Source organism: Corapipo altera, unplaced genomic scaffold (assembly GCF_003945725.1).
Source record: "Corapipo altera isolate COAL_440 unplaced genomic scaffold, ASM394572v1 89, whole genome shotgun sequence".
NCBI classification, from domain to species: Eukaryota; Metazoa; Chordata; class Aves; order Passeriformes; family Pipridae; genus Corapipo; species Corapipo altera.
This window is the reverse complement of record NW_020884968.1, coordinates 1,166,832-1,182,214: the sequence shown is the minus strand read 5'-3', so window position 1 is coordinate 1,182,214 and position 15,383 is coordinate 1,166,832. Positions and strand designations below refer to the sequence as shown.

Here is a 15,383-nt window from a genome sequence, read left to right as displayed (position 1 = left end):
ACAGTGCAAATGCCCTTCAGGGCATTTTTTATTTTATTTATCTTAATTTTTATTCCTGGCTGGAGTTTTCCTTTGGGATCTCTTGGTAGGCCAGATCATTAAAACTGAGTATAAATAGTTGTGCAAAACTCTGAAAGTTGTTCCCTCCACTTTTTCTCTTTTCCCGAGAATTATTAATAAATGTCTCAGAGTTTCTGTGTTAAATCCAGAGTCTTCCATCAATTCTTTCTTGAACTGTATTTCCAAAGATAACAATGGCAGCTTTGACTATCGACTGAATAAATAAAACTTATCATACACCTTGGTTTACTGATAGGGAAATAAGGATGAATGGTTCCTGAAGTTATGAGAGAAATGTGTGGCGAAGCTAAGAATAGAAATTTTATCTACTGACTCTGCTTTTTAGCTGCTTTAACAGAAATCTGGCTGTGCTGGAGAACCCTCCAATAAGCAAATAAGTCTCTTCTAACACTGGGCTAGTTAATGAGCCAGTCAGGTTTGAACACCATGTACACAAATGCAATGCCATGAGGTAACACCGTGTAACCTCACGAACAGAGCATCTTCGGCACAAACCAATCTCAGGAGGCTTTACAAGGATAAATAATGCAAAATACTGGATGGTGCTTCAGGCTTGTGCTTCCACATACGCTGAGCATTTGGCCTTTAACCAAGCAATGACTTTTGACCACCATGTTGATGTGAACACTGGAGCCAGGAAATAGCAAACAGCTGTTGATAACAGTTTTATTCTTCCACGTCTTTTCCTGTAGCAGTTTTCAGACCTTAGACTTCTGACTAGGGGAATAATTTTGTCAGTATTTAAGGGTTAGTTATCAAAGGAGCTGCCAAAGAATTTTAGCCAACCTTAATACTTTCAAGGCTCTTGGGAAGTCAGTGGAGCAGTTAACACTTTTTTATTGCAGCTGAAATGGACAAAACTCTTTTTTCCAGTGGATTTAACTATGATTCGCTAAGAGAAGCGAGTTTGAATGGTGCCAAGGAAAATGGTGTCTGGGTGATGGGAGGAGAGGCTTTGAATTAGATACTGTTGCTGATGCGACCAGGATAGGCAGCTTTCTGAAAATGCCAATTCCATGTCACGAAATTATCAAAACAAAAGGCCATGCAGGATGAAAGGAGCACAGAGCTGAGTGTGAGGTGTTCAAGCTGGAAAACAGACAGCAAAGATTGACAGGGTTGAGAGGTCTAGACCAGATTTCATGCCAAGAGACTGAAGGGGCCAAGGTGTTTTTAGCTTGCGGGCGACAGAAGGCTGTGAGATGGCATACGACCTGTGGAGAAGGAACAACTGTGTGCAGCATTGTCTACTGCAAGCCCTAGCAGTCACCCAGTGAGACCACAAGGCACTGAGCTCATAGTTAGAAAAATAATCCTGTGGGTAAAGAACTACCTCATTATTGACCATGCTCAGAGGAATCCGGTGCTTTGCCTGGACTAGGAGGAAACAAAGACCACATCAATCCAAACACACACATGAGAGGCAGCATCTTTCACCCCTGGGGTGGTCTTGAACATGCCCTGCCTGTATAAAATAAAACAGATTATTAAATCCTTGGCAGGACCGAGCAGTGCTAAAATTACCTGAGTATCCAAAATTACCACTGTGCAGGTGTGAGGGGCTATGAGTAGCATAGCAATGCACGTTTCAGCTTGGCACGCTCAGTTTTCAGTGAAGTCAGTGGAGGCGCCCAGGAAGCGTTCCTCCCACATCTGGTGGGGGGGGTTTGGCTGGGGTGCGATAAAGAAGCGTTTCCACCTGATCTCTGTGTCTCCTACTGATAGCCTAGGATGCTATTTCTCGTTTACACATAGTAAGTTGGGCTGCCTTCAGCAGGCGCCATGCCTACATGCTTCATCTTCTACCACCTCTGCATATTTTGGGAGTGATGTGTGCCAATGCCAACAGAAACAGAAGTATTGAAACTTGCAGGTGCAAGTTTCATCTGTGTGGCTGAATTTGGGCAGAATGTTTTGGTTTTACCTTCTTATAACTGGCTTTTCTCTTTTCGTTTTTTAATTCCAGGGAGTCGAATATTCTGGCTTCCTCTGGGATACAACAGCTGGCATTGAGCTGAAAGATGCCTCATCTCAGGAGAGCGCACAGACTAACGGCAACGGGAGACACTCGTATCCTCACCCGTATCTTGCACATTTCAAGGTAACTGCCATTGTGCCAGCTGACCCTTGCAGAGCTTTTATTAGAAAGAATTTGGGTAAGATGAAAAGAGATACAGACTTCTAACAGATAAAAATTTGCATGAGCCTCTAACCTATCTCAGCACTGTCCCATGGCTTGATTATGGACTGGTGCTTAGTGGACATATGGTAGTTCACCACAGTCAGTCCTTTCCCTTGCTCCTGTGGCAGCAAGCCCTGCCACAAGGGAGCATTTGAGAATGTGAGGGTCAGTGGATCCTCAATACCATCCATAGCCACTGAGAGTGTGACAGAAGTCACCAGTCACCTTGTTCGTCTTTTACCAAATTAACACAGGCAGAATGAGGTGTGTGTCCAGCAGCAGCCAGCCACAAGGCTGTTATTCTTGTCAGTGCCATGAAGAGGGATAAGTGCAGGGAGAATGGAGATAGATTATGTATATATATGTGTGTGTGTGTATAAGGCACAGTGTTGCAGAGAGACTCGGGCTAGCCGGTCTTATGTTGCTATCATACTGCAGAGTTTCCATTACAAAGCTTTTTCACAAGGCTGAACCCATCTAAAACAATGTCATCAGTTTTGGAAACAGTTCTTGTACATAAGCTTGAGCAAACATGTAAGCAGAGGGAGCCCATCTCTGCACAGGCTATGATGGAGGAGTCCAATTTGACATGTCTGGTGACACTTTGAGAGAAGCATTGATCAAATAATTATGAATAAATAAATTACTAGTATTAAATAATTATGCAAATAGGTCAATATTAGGAGTAAATATTACTCATTCCAAGTGATTCCCAGAAGGTAAGAAGAAGATTGCAGAGAGCCAACAGCTCCTTTCAAGGTACATTAAGTTTCTTGGTTAGTCTCTGTGACGAACCAGGGCTAATCACAAGACAGTAGTAATTAGCCCCTGTAATGACCATGACATTATTTACAGCTTATTAATAACTGGTTTTACATAAACTGATATTCATAAGCAGCTGACTTCTTTCTGCAACTGTGGTGGAGGGGAGCTGTTTGCGTATGCAAACCAGTTTCACCCAGAACTGAGAGGCTTTCAGGTTAAGGCACACAAAGCTGCAAAATGCCTCCCTCCCCTTCCTCCTCAAAACAAGACACACCAAAACACACCACATACATAGCAGAGGGAGTCCTAATCCTCCAAATTTACTACTGAAAGTACTGGGAGCAGGCACGTGGTTTTGCTTTGTGGCCTTCCGTGCCCTGTCTGCAGGGCATTGATTTCTCCTCCTTCCTCCCCCAGGTTGGAATGAATGATCTAACGGTGGTTAACCTTCACCTGGCCTTGCCATCCTCAGCGGGAGAGAATACCGGGAAGAACCACGACAGCCACAAGCTGGCAGCCTGTGCGCAGAGTTTGCAGGAGACTCTGAAAGGTAGGGCAGGTTTTTTCCTGCCAGCCGTCATGTGCACACTGGCGTTTATCTAATTAAAAGGAATTTTAAAAAGAATAAAATCTGCTTCAGTGAGCATTTCACAAATGTCCTCATCAGCCTCGCAATTGTCTTTACCCGCATTTGTATTTGAATGATGCATAGCATGAGAAATGTGCTTTTCTCTTTCTCCTTGTCTTATAGTCTTTCCTAATTAACACAAACAGCACAGGGAATCCTACTGGCTTTGACATCATTTTTTCAGATGAAGTTCCTTCTGATTTTATGCTACTGTAAGAGCAAGTTCTGCCGAAGGAAAAAAAAGACACCAGAGTTGAGACCCTGTTTTAAATACTTTGTGGAAATGACACCTACTTGATATCAGAACAAAGCTTAATTTTTTTTTCCCCTCAAGAGAAGTAGGTTTTATATATTTACTTTTTGGATAATTGAAAGCTCTTTGGAAAACCCAGTGTAAATCAGGAGGCAGCTGCTAATGAGAAAAGAATGACACCAGAATGTAGATCTGAACTTGAGCAATGTAATAGCAGTTGAATTTCTCTACCTTGTTTCTGCGAATTTGCTTCTTACTTTGAAGCTTGCAAATTATATTCAGTTTCCTATGAAGCAGAACAAAACATTTCAGATGTTGCCGATCTTGTTATAGGAATAGAAAAATCTAACTCTTTGTTTACTGCTTAACAAAGACGTGAAAGGGTTACAAGGTTGTATGCATGATGGTTTTCAACTTGGCCCAGTTTAATAAGGTTGGTCACTTGGCAGCGTTAGTATCCCACTTGTATAACACCAGAGGTATTTGCAGTTTTCATGCGTGTTGTATCGTTGTTCCTTTTGAGCTGCAGAAGTCAGTCAGAGCTATTTTAAGTGCTACTGATTAAAGTATTTGTCCACTTACTTTAAAATTGGAAAGGATGAAGGTGAACAAAAGGATTGTTTGTTTAATCCCCAAAGGCTGAACTGAGACACAAATAAGTGTGTAGCTCTTCTGAAGTCAATTGAGTTGTACTTCCACTGCGTTTAAATTTAGATTGTTGGCATTCTCTTTATGTTTTAATTTTCATATGGGAGGCATGTTACTGAAGCAAGCTTGTTCTTGGCTTAGTCTTTCACAAAAAATGAGATTCAGATTCCTCCAAACCTGTAGGTTGCAGGTGTGGTTTCCTAAACAAATGGAAGCGCACATGTGTTACTTTGAAGTACTGAATTACCCTGCCAAAATGAGTATCATGCTTAAAATTACTACCATCCTTCAATTTCTTCCAAATAAATCCATAAAATATGGGTAATAAGAACTTATTCATCTGTGGGTGCTGCAGTAAATTTGAGTTTCTGTTCCCATTTTGCTAACAGATGCCTGTTTAACTATCCTTTCTTCTTATGAGGAGGCACGTGAGCATCTGAGGAATGTTGTTTACTGTTTACTATCCACAGCCTCCTGTAATGCAGAACACTAGTGTGCCCATATATCTCCATTAGACAAGTGGGTCCTGGTTCCTTTTTCCACCCTCTTTCTTTTTCTTCATTGGTACTGGAGAGATGTGGTGGCTGCTGGCTGCTCGTAGCTAACTCTTTGCAGCAGCTCTTCTGTCTCCTCTCAGGAATTCCATGAGTTTGTCTTCAGTGCGGTGAGCATGGGCAGCACACAGATGCTGTTCTGAATGTAGTGGTTGGACCCAGGGCTCAGGGTATTGGATGGATTGAGAGCAGTCCTGAGGAGAAGAATGTGGGGGTATTGGTGGATGAGAAGCTGAGCATGAGCCAGCAATGTGCGCTTGCAGAACAGAAAGCCAATCACATCAGAAGACACATGGCCAGCAGGTCAAAGGAGGTGATTCTCCCCCTCTACTCTGCTCCTTTATGACTCCATCTGGAGCAGTGCATCCAGCTCTGGGACCCCCAACAGGGGAAGGACGTGGAGCTGTTGGACCAAGCCCGCAGGAGGTCCATGAAGATAGTCAGAGGGCTTCTCCTATGAAGAAAGGCTGAGATAGTGTCATTGTTCAGTCTGGAGAAGACTTTGGGGAGACCTTATAGTAACCTTCCAGTACCTAGAGGGGACCTACAAGAGAGCTGGAGAGAGACTTTTTACAAGGACATGTAGGGATAGGACAAGGGAGAATGGCCTTAAACTGAAAGAGGGTAGATTTAGATTAGATATTAGGAAGAAATTCTTTACTATGAGAGTGATGAGGCACAGGAATAGGTTGCCCAGAGAAGCTGTGGGTGCCCCTCCCTGGCAGTGTTCAAGGCCAGGCTGGATGAGGCTTCGAGCAACCTGGTCTAGTGGAAGGTGTCCCTGCCCATGGCAGAGAGGTTGGAAATAGATGATCTTTAAGGTCTCTTCCAACCCAAACCATTCTATGATTCTGTGATCTTCTCCCATGTGGCTTGGCCATATTCCATGGGTACCCATGCATCACTAGGCTTACAAGACATTTGAGAAGCAGTAGGGAGCCGCTTAGCAGCCAGTTTACGATCACATACTTCTCAACATCTGCATCTCACTCTCTCCAGGAAGGATTTGGAGGTTTGACGGTCTGTTTAATTCATGAGGGAAATCATTCAGGGCATGGAAAAATCAGGGAGAGTGTCCTACAGGTGTCACTTTGGACTGCAGCAAAGCAAAGGAGGGTTTCACGGTTCCTGCAGGGAAGCAGATTTCAAGACTGCAGACTTTCTGCAGGCACTGTCAGTCCCTCAGCTGATTGCATTGGCACACCAGAGCTCAGCCACTGCAGCACAGGGCTGAGTTAAGGCAGTGCTTTGCTTTGCTGGCCAAGAGCCACCCACAGGCACTGCTAAAATTCACTGGTGCTTCAGTGAGTTTGAAGATGCATTTGCAAACAGACTAGACGTTTTCTTCACCTGAGGAGTTCTCTGTTGACAAGGACATGGTTGTTTTGGGCCCAGTGGGTCTGAATGTGTTTGGGAGCACCAGTGAGAGGTAATGAATGGGACACATGCCTGGCTGCTGCGTGATGTATGCCACCACATCCAACAGATGGAGGCTCTGGGTTCTTGTGGACAGTACAGTCAGTGGCTTTTGCAGCAAAAGATGGCTTGGTAGCAGAGCACCTGCTGCTCTGTCCTGTTGTAGAAGGAGAGGAACCAGATTGCATCGGCTGAGGAGCCTCTGTCTCCTGAGGAGAAGGAGAATCAAGCCCTGCCAGGTTTAAACTTATTAACTCCAAAAGAGGAAAATCACAGCACAGCACCAGTAGCATTGTCTTGATTTTCTTTTGTCCCCCATCTCACTGTAACACTGGATATCATGACTGCAGTTTTTGATCAGTTATCATCCCTTGTTATGAACAAGGGCATGATTTCTTCTGGAAGTTTTGCTAAGTTTGGCCGAGAGCAATTGAGGCTGATCTGTGAGACCCCTGAGAGCTGCAGCTGCTGTGGGCAGCTCTGCTCCCTGCCTCTGCTGAGAGACCTGGGGGTGTCCAGTTAGGTGCAGTCACGCACTCGGGAGGATCCAGGCGGGTTCACTTCCTTCCCTCCCGCTGTTTGATGTCTGTCAGGATCTTGGGAGGCAGACAAGACGCGAAACCTCAGTGCTGGCTTGCGTTGACGTTGCTGTCACAAGAGCTGGCAGAGGTAGGAGCAAGGCTGAGAGTGAGCCAGGATGGGGGAAATGAAGTTGGTGGTTGTCTAGAAAATTGCTGTTTCTTGCTCTTCCTTGCTTAGCACAGGCTACCTGATATATTCCCCATTGATTTGCAACCTGGGGAGCCCCAGAAGCTCCTGAGAGAGGGGAACAGAAGCAATCCTCTCTCTCCCCGGTGGCAAATTTGGTTCCAGCCTCTTTAACACGCACCAGCCTATTCCTTCTGTCAACTTCACACTGTGTAACGATTTTATGCTTAGTTATTCTACATGCAAAAGCTTAAATGGGTGAAGAATATAGTGATTCCCTTCCTGAGCAGTTAGCTGCAGGCTGACTTCTTACCTCCTTCTGAGCACACATCCAGGTGCTGGGTCTTTTAGCCTCTGCTGTTTTCTGAACTGTGCAGAATGGAGCAGTCAGTTAAAATTTTCACTTCCAAGTATGGTGGTTTTTTTAATAGATTTTTTATGTGAGGGAAATAGGCTTGAAGATTTGCTAAAAGAAGTGTGAGTAGTATAGAATAGAATAGTTTTGTGCATTATCAAGATACTGCTGTTAAGATCCCTGCCTCTCTGTCATTTTTAAACACCACCCCCAAAGGATGTGCTCCAGAGGTTTCCGTCATGGCCCTTTCCCACTTATAGGGCCAAGCTGAAAGCAGGGAAGGAGCTGAGTGCTGCCTGGGCCGTTCAGCAGGTGTTAGTACTGAAGGACCAAGATGGTGCAGTTGCATTTCCAGCTTCCTGGTCCTGCCAAGCAAGAGATCTTGCAAGAGATCTTTGTGATGAGAGGCATGCAATACCACCAGCTCACAGCAAGCACTGTTCTCCCATTATGTAAGCACTGATTTTTCTTTTAAGTTCTGGTGGAGCTTAAAACAACTCAGGTCAAGATTCAGGTTTTTTTATTTCTTTCAAAGATGGGAAGACTGCTGTCCCAAAAACTTTATAGAATAATATTTAAGCTTCATGTTATTTACAGTATGATTTGTGACTTGCAAAGGGTAGAGAAATCACAAATAGTTTCACCATTGCCCCCCTGCATCTTAGCAAACAGCATGTTTTGAAGTATTTGTAAGTCATATGTCATCAGTCTTGCTGCTTTTGTGCCCTTTCCCAGTTCATCTTTCTTGCAGTGCAAGACAGGAGTGGAATAGATTTTGTTGTTGAGCTTGTGCTCCCTCTCCTGGATAGTGACTTCTACAGCAATAGCACAAAATGAGGTTCATCCAAGAGCACTAAGTATGGTAGATCAGTCTGTCTATCCACCCCACCACCTCCCACACTCCAATCCCAGGAAGGAAAAAGCTTATAGGTTCTCATAGTTTTGTTTTCTGAAGTCCGCTTTGGGATAATTTTTTTGTGCATTTGTGCCTCCTTTTTAGCATCTTTCTCGACTTTTCCAGTACCAAGTTGTAACGCAGAAGCATCTCTATCAGCTGTCAGCATTCTTCAGTTTGTCTTCTCAGATGTTTCTGGCAGTGGTTTGAGATGGGCACTGAGACATGGACGTTGTCATCTTACCCCAGTGCATCCACATCTGTGGAACTAGGAAAGCACAAATTGTGGATATGAAATTAGGGTCCAGAGTTTTTTTTCTCACTCATTCAGATTGGAAATACAGTGTAACTGAAATAATTTTCTGTTCACATGAAGACAGGATTCTTTGATGAGCATTTTGAGTCATTGCTTGTATTTCTTTGAAAATTCAGTTCTAGGCAAAAATCTGAAGTATTCCAAGTTGAGCAGTATCCCTTCAGTCAGCCAGGCAAAGGAAAGCTGCTGTAGTCAGGGAGTGTCTGGGTAGTTTCTCAACTTACCTTCTGCCATCAGGCTTGCAGGCTGCTCCTCGGTCTTATTCCTTGGGATTTCTCAAATGCAGAGATTAGAATGAGCATTTCACTTTTGAGACTGATATATATCAGCATGAGGCTGTGTCTTCCTGGATTCCCCACAAAAGTGTCCTTGACTTTTACAGAAAATCTGTAAAAAGACAATGTCAGGTCAAGTTAAAGCAAACTTGTATTTCTTGCAGGGGAAAAAAAAAAGAAACTTACAAAGTCACAGATTCCTAAAAACCTCTAAGATAAGAACTACTTGGCTTTGAGTTTGTCTCTATCAGTGAATAGCAAGCAAAAGGCACCAATGTAAAATAGATTATATTTAAAAACAAGCATCAAACATGTACCGGTTGGTTTTATTGTCATGAAGAGAATGGCCATGACTAAATAGCCAGTGAAAAAGGCTTTAGACAGCATTTCTTTCAGGAGTTCAGAGTACAGTCAGCTTTGCTATTCAGTATTTGTATTTTACCTCCTCCCATTTTTCCCCTCTCCCTCTTGTACTTCAGTGATGGATGTCCATTCCTCCCATTCTTTTCTATTTTTCTGTTTTCTAGGAGAAAAAGATGTAATCATCCTCGGAGATTTTAACCAGGCCCCAGACAGCAGTGACCATGACATCCTGAGGAAGGAGAAGTTCCATCACCTGGTCCCTTCCAGCACCTTCACTAACATCAGCACAAAGAACCCACAAGGGTCCAAGTCGCTGGACAACATCTGGATCAGTCGGAGTTTGAAAAAGGTTTTCACAGGTATAGTTGCTTTTTAGTGAGGTTGTGTAACCTTTAGTTAGGTTAGCAGTTTGTGTCAAATTTGGGCAGTATCACTTACCTTTTTCTCTGATTCTTTTTGATGCAGGTCACTGGGCTGTTGTGAGAGAAGGGCTTACAAACCCATGGATCCCTGATAACTGGTCCTGGGGTGGGGTGGCTTCAGACCACTGCCCAGTGCTCGCTGAATTTTACCTGGAAAAGGACTGGAACAGGAAGGAGGTGACACGGAATGGGAATGGGGTGACGGTTGAACGGAACGACTCCCACACTAAGCACGAACGATGACGTGAACTTGAGGGTGCTTCTTCTGCTACCCAGGGAGCAGTCAAAAGCTCTGGTCACTCACGGCTCTGTGGCAGAGCAGGACTGGCTTTCCCTCTCCCTCCTTCCTGCGTTCCTCCCTGCGCTTAGAAAGCATCAGCACTTGTTTTTGGTGGGCCTGGCTCTGTGCCCCTCCTGGACAATTGTGGACAGTGTCTCATGGCAGCAGAGCAATCTGCAACTTTTTCTGGGGACACAGTGGACATTTCCACACCTGGAGATTTGGATGAGAATTGTACAGAAAATAAAGTGTACTTTTAATACTGTAGAGGATCTTTGCTAAAATACAGCTGAGCAGGGCTTGCCTGTGAGGGTGAGGCAGGTGTGCTGGTTATTTTCCTTTGCCTCTTTGTAAATTGAGGTAATTAAGAGAAGCCCCAAAAAGAGAGACACAGTGGAAATTCTTGGCAGCTTGCAAATGCCTTGCAAGAGCTGCCAGAGCTGGTCCCTGTGTGACCTGAAGTGAGACCTGAGTGGTCCCTCTGGCTCAACCTGGAGAGACACCGCTCCTCTGCAACCCCACGTAAACACCTTTCATCCTTCCCCTTCTCCCTCCTTATGCTCCTGGCAGGGTCATTTTGCCCCAGAATGGCTTCCTGGAGCTTGGCTTTGGCTTTTTGTTTGGTGCAGTGTTCAGTGTTGGGTTTTCTTCCTCCACACTAGCCTTCAGCAGGTTGGGAAACCACCAACTGGTCCCTCTGCATAGCCAGAGGTCACTTCTCCAGTGCCCTCTTCCTTGTTCCCTCTCAGGGTTCTTGCAGGAACAGCCCTTGTCCTCTAGCCCTGCGAGTGGCATCAGAGAGGAGATGTAACCATGGGTCTTTGTCCAGGAGTTGTCATTCCGAGCAGGGCTCTGGGTTTTCAGTTTCTCCCTCTGGAAGACCAGGCAGTTATGCATCCCTTTCCTTGCTGCATAATCCCGGTCCAGTCACCGTGACATGGAGTCTAAATACAGTGTATGGTCATCATGCGTATGCCAGGGATGGGGTCTGCTTCCAAGTAGGTTCAGTCCTGGGTTGGGGACACTTCAGTCAGGACCCTGCCACAACAGCACTGGGAATGGAGCATTAAATTTACCACCTACATAAATTTTTTCAGTAACAATTAATAAACTATTCTAGTGACCCAGAAGGGAAACATACCCAGACTGGAAAAAGCAATTCAGCATCTGCAAGAGAAATGTGTTGAGTGTGAAAGGCGCTGAGCTGCCCAGTAACCTTTTTCTCTGGGCTGTAGATGACCACACATTTTGCTGCTGAGCAGCAAGGAAAGTTCTCTGGTGTGACTCATTGATTTATAAAGGGAAAACTACTCCTGACAGCAATGCCTGAACAAAGGAGATGTTGTAACTGAGGGGTATAGAGTAAACAGTATCATAATCTTGCAGCATTTGAGTTATCATCTTGTTTCTAACAACTCAATAGCCATAATAAACAACTCATTTCTCAACAACTAAATACATTCCCATACAAACACACACAGTTGAAAGGCTTTTCTGTCTATATGCAAAACTAAACCCAGAACTAGGTGGAATAGTCTCAAGGTGACTCTCAGACTGAGGGAGTTTTCATGGACATTTCAAGAGATTAAGTGAATGACTAAAAGCTCAGAGCATCAGACCAAAAATATATCTTTAGTTGCTCGACATTCCCTGTTGAAAATGGGTGGTGCAGGCATTTGTCTCTGATCAAGAAGCCAGTGGGAGATCTTGGCTCTAGCTTTTGTTCTGGATTCTTGCTGCTGCTTTGTCCTTTTCAATCAGGCACAATTTTGCTGCCCTTAAATTGAGCAGCACCAGATCCCCCAAGAAACTCTCACTGGATGGATATTGGAGTTCCCAAGAACATCTGTCATGTTATAGTTGTTCAGAAACTGAAGTGGTGGCTGTCTTTCTCCTGCAACTGCAGGCACAAACCCAAATAGCAATTTTATTTCAAGATGTTTCTAATAGAAGCTAAGCTGGCCCAGATATCTGTAGCTTTATTGCCCAGGCAGTGCCAAAGGCAGGCATCAACAAAGGAGGTGGCACAGAACCAGTGAGCCTTTCCTGCAGAAGGCCAGATACAGGCTCTACACCTTACAGGTTTTGGGGTTCCCTCAGGTACCAAAATTTTGTGAGGCTGGGTCCTGTTTCATAAGTAATGTCACTAATGGCTGCAGTCTGATTTGGTCCAGGTTTAACTTTTCTTAAGGCAATTTAATTTCTTCACTGAGCACAGTGAAGTTTGGTGGAGCTCTTCTTTGCCCACTGTACATGGAGCCTGGCCACTTCCTTACAAGGAAGCGCTGCCTCTTATCTCCTCCTGACACATGCCAGCCTCAGACCTCCCCTGGCCAGGTGACATGGTGACAGCAGACGCACAGCACATGGTCCCTGTGGAGGCTGTGGTTGGTGAGACCTTGCAGCCGTGGCTTCTGCAGGGGAGCTCTCTCCTCCTCCTGGCTGCAGAGGTGCCTCCTAGAAGGGCACAGGTGAGTTTCTGCCTTTTAGCATCTTCTGGAATAAAAGGTTAAAGCAGTACCTGGCTCACCAGGGCTGAGGGGGGCATGTCTAGTTGTTTGGCCTCTTTGCTGCTCACAATGAAGGCTATTAAAATATTCTCAGTTAAATTATTCTCCTTTCTTGTTTGCTCTGACCTCTTTGCTTCATGGCAAAGCCTCTGGTTTGTCCTAGGGGCTTTTTAGAACTTGTTTGGCAAATGTCCATTTGGTCACTTGGCTTTGCAGTGTTGTTGCACTGCAGTGTTGCAAGCGATCTAAAAAAATGGAGGTATAATACAGGAGGAACAATTTGGAGAGCTGCTAAAAACCTCTGAGGAACAAAGACAACTAAATAAATGTCCTGGAGATAAACTTTCAAGAACCATGTTGTGGCAACAGTGAGTGGAAGCTTGATCGTACAAGGTAACCAGCCTTGGTCTCGGCACTCTTGAGCCTTCATGAGAGTCAGTACTCAGTGTTTCTAGAAAATGACAGAAATGGGTCAGCCCAGGGGATTTCATGGTTTTCCTAGATATCTAGATTCTGAGATTGAGTTGATTTTTGATTTTAAAACTGCTGTGTCGAAGGAGCGTGCTGGCCATGAATGTGATGGGAAGCAAAGCTCCCGGGACAGCAGCTGCTGTTCCCTGGGAGCACTTAGGGTCATCAATTCAAACACTCAGAAATTAGGAGAAAATGTCCTATATTTAGCTTATGAGCATTTTGATAGCTGCAGGAAGCAATGCAAAACCATGAAGGCATTTCCTGGCCTCCGACTTATCTTTCGGATTTCACAGTTTCATACAGAGTTTCTAGATGGGAAAAGCTTTGTAGGAAGGAGGCTTACATTCATTTATGTTTCCAAAGGAAAACACAAAGTTCTTCCCCATGTGAGGAGTTACACTGACTGTGAATAAGGGCTCTCGTGGGAAACACAGCCTGCAACAGCTTTTTTTATCCCCGGAAGAGATGGAGCAGTGAGTCTGTGTGAACGTGCTGCTCTCAGGGTGACCTGAGGGTCTTGCCAGTGGGCTGCACAGCTCTCACTGTCACCAGTCAGCAGTTTGGGGTTGTGTCGCCTGTTCTGCAGAGCAGGACACAACCACAATTGCAGATGGAGCCCTCATCTGCTTACTGTTTTTTTAGGTTTTTAAGCCATAAGTAACTTCTACCTCCATTATCTGGAAGTAAGAAAGCTCCAGTGTAAAATCAAAGTAGCTAAAAGGACTTACTCCGGACTTACTAAGTGTGTTCACTTAGGAAATATTGTGGGTGGATGACCCTTTGATGACCTGTCTTTCTGGCCATCTCATAACCCTGTGTGGTATGTTCCCAGACTGAGGGATGTCCAAGTGTTATCTCTTTATCAGCTGTGTGAAAGGCTTATTTAAAAAGAAAAAGAAATGGAATGTGCACAGACTTGAATTGCAGTGTTGCTCAAACTTTGTGTGAAGACACAAGGAGCACCAGGCTCTCAGAGCACTTTCCCTCTGGTTTTTAGGGAATGGCCTTCAGGAAAGCTCTTCCTTCTCCAGACCATTACTTGAGACCTCCTTAATTGCTTGGTACAGTGGTAGATGAGAGGGACTGCCTTACAGCTAGATGGTTACTTTACCTCCTCCTGTTCCTATTGCTTGAAGTTAGCCTGCTCCCATGAAGATCGCTCACATGTGTGCCTGGCTGGACACCTCAGTTCTCTTGCAGAGTCTTATTTGGGGGCACCTTAACCTGATTCCCTCAACTGTACGACTATTACTCCCGTTCCTAGCGATTTTGTGGTCCTGTCACTCTTCCTCTGCACATGAGGCTTTCCCAGCTGCTTTAAAGGGACCTCTCACCCTGTCTCATCCACCCAAGTGCTCCCTTGGGTCAAGAAGGTGCTGGAGGGAGATGCATTTTTGCTAGGTTTCCTCCCTGCCTTCTGACCTGTGCCTGGGGGGATGTGTGGAGGCATATGTGGAGACCCAAAGGGTGGCAATACTGGTCAGCTGATACACACAGTGCTTTTCCCTATCTGTCACCTCTGGGGTAGGGAGAGTTGTACCCCTGCTTGTAGCAGCATGCTGTGCTTTATGCTCAGAAATCAGCCTGTCCCAGCAGGCTGGGGACCCGCAGTAGCTCCTTTCTCTCTGCAGCAGGACTCAGAGCTGCATGATGTGGTAGTGAATGTATTCCTTCAGGATATACAAGAAGGAAGATGAAGGACTAAGATTAAAAAAACACAGCCTGAAGGATGAGTGCTAGAGTCCAGGACAAAAGTCAAACAGGAGAAATAAGCCAGTAAGCTGGAGGAAACAGCCTGACAAGTCTCTTGTTTGGGATGCAGCACAGGATGGAAATCAGGCCCTAATGTGTATACCTGAGACCTTCCAAGCACCATTTTCTGGGCATTGCTGGGTCAGGACCTGGACATGAGCCCAACTCTGCTGTATCAGAGTAGCTGTGCAGGGTGCTGGTGTTGGCATGTGCTCTCTGCTTTTTCTCCAAAGCCCCCCAGCATCACATGGGCCAGTGGAGAAGGTCCCTGCGGGGAGGTGTCTGCCCTGCAGCACGACCAGTGTGCTGTGGCCTGGAGCCAGCCACTCCCGTCCACTGGTTGCATTTCTCCCACCACTGAGTTTTGTTAGTAATTTTTTTCTTTTCAAAACCCTGTTTATTCAACCCAATCCTGCTCACTCATGTAAGCCCTATCTGTGTGGTCTCTTACCTATGTTCTTTCCTGCTTCACATGCTGGCCAGTGTAGTTCTAACTTCAGCCTCAA

General features: G+C 45.1%; 1 protein-coding gene across 3 annotated transcripts in view; it reads left to right on the top strand.

The window, feature by feature from the left end:
- Positions 1-10,457, top strand: part of EEPD1 (endonuclease/exonuclease/phosphatase family domain containing 1) — a 77,526-nt gene extending 67,069 nt beyond the window's left edge. For all 3 annotated transcript variants that reach the window (XM_027665042.1, XM_027665041.1, XM_027665040.1), the window contains 4 exons: positions 2,048-2,182; positions 3,446-3,578; positions 9,604-9,798; positions 9,905-10,457. In XM_027665042.1, the coding sequence (XP_027520843.1) occupies positions 2,048-2,182; positions 3,446-3,578; positions 9,604-9,798; positions 9,905-10,104 (663 nt within the window). In that variant the 3' untranslated portion in view covers positions 10,105-10,457. The remainder of the gene's footprint in view (positions 1-2,047; positions 2,183-3,445; positions 3,579-9,603; positions 9,799-9,904) is intronic.
- The last annotated feature ends 4,926 nt before the right edge of the window (positions 10,458-15,383 follow it).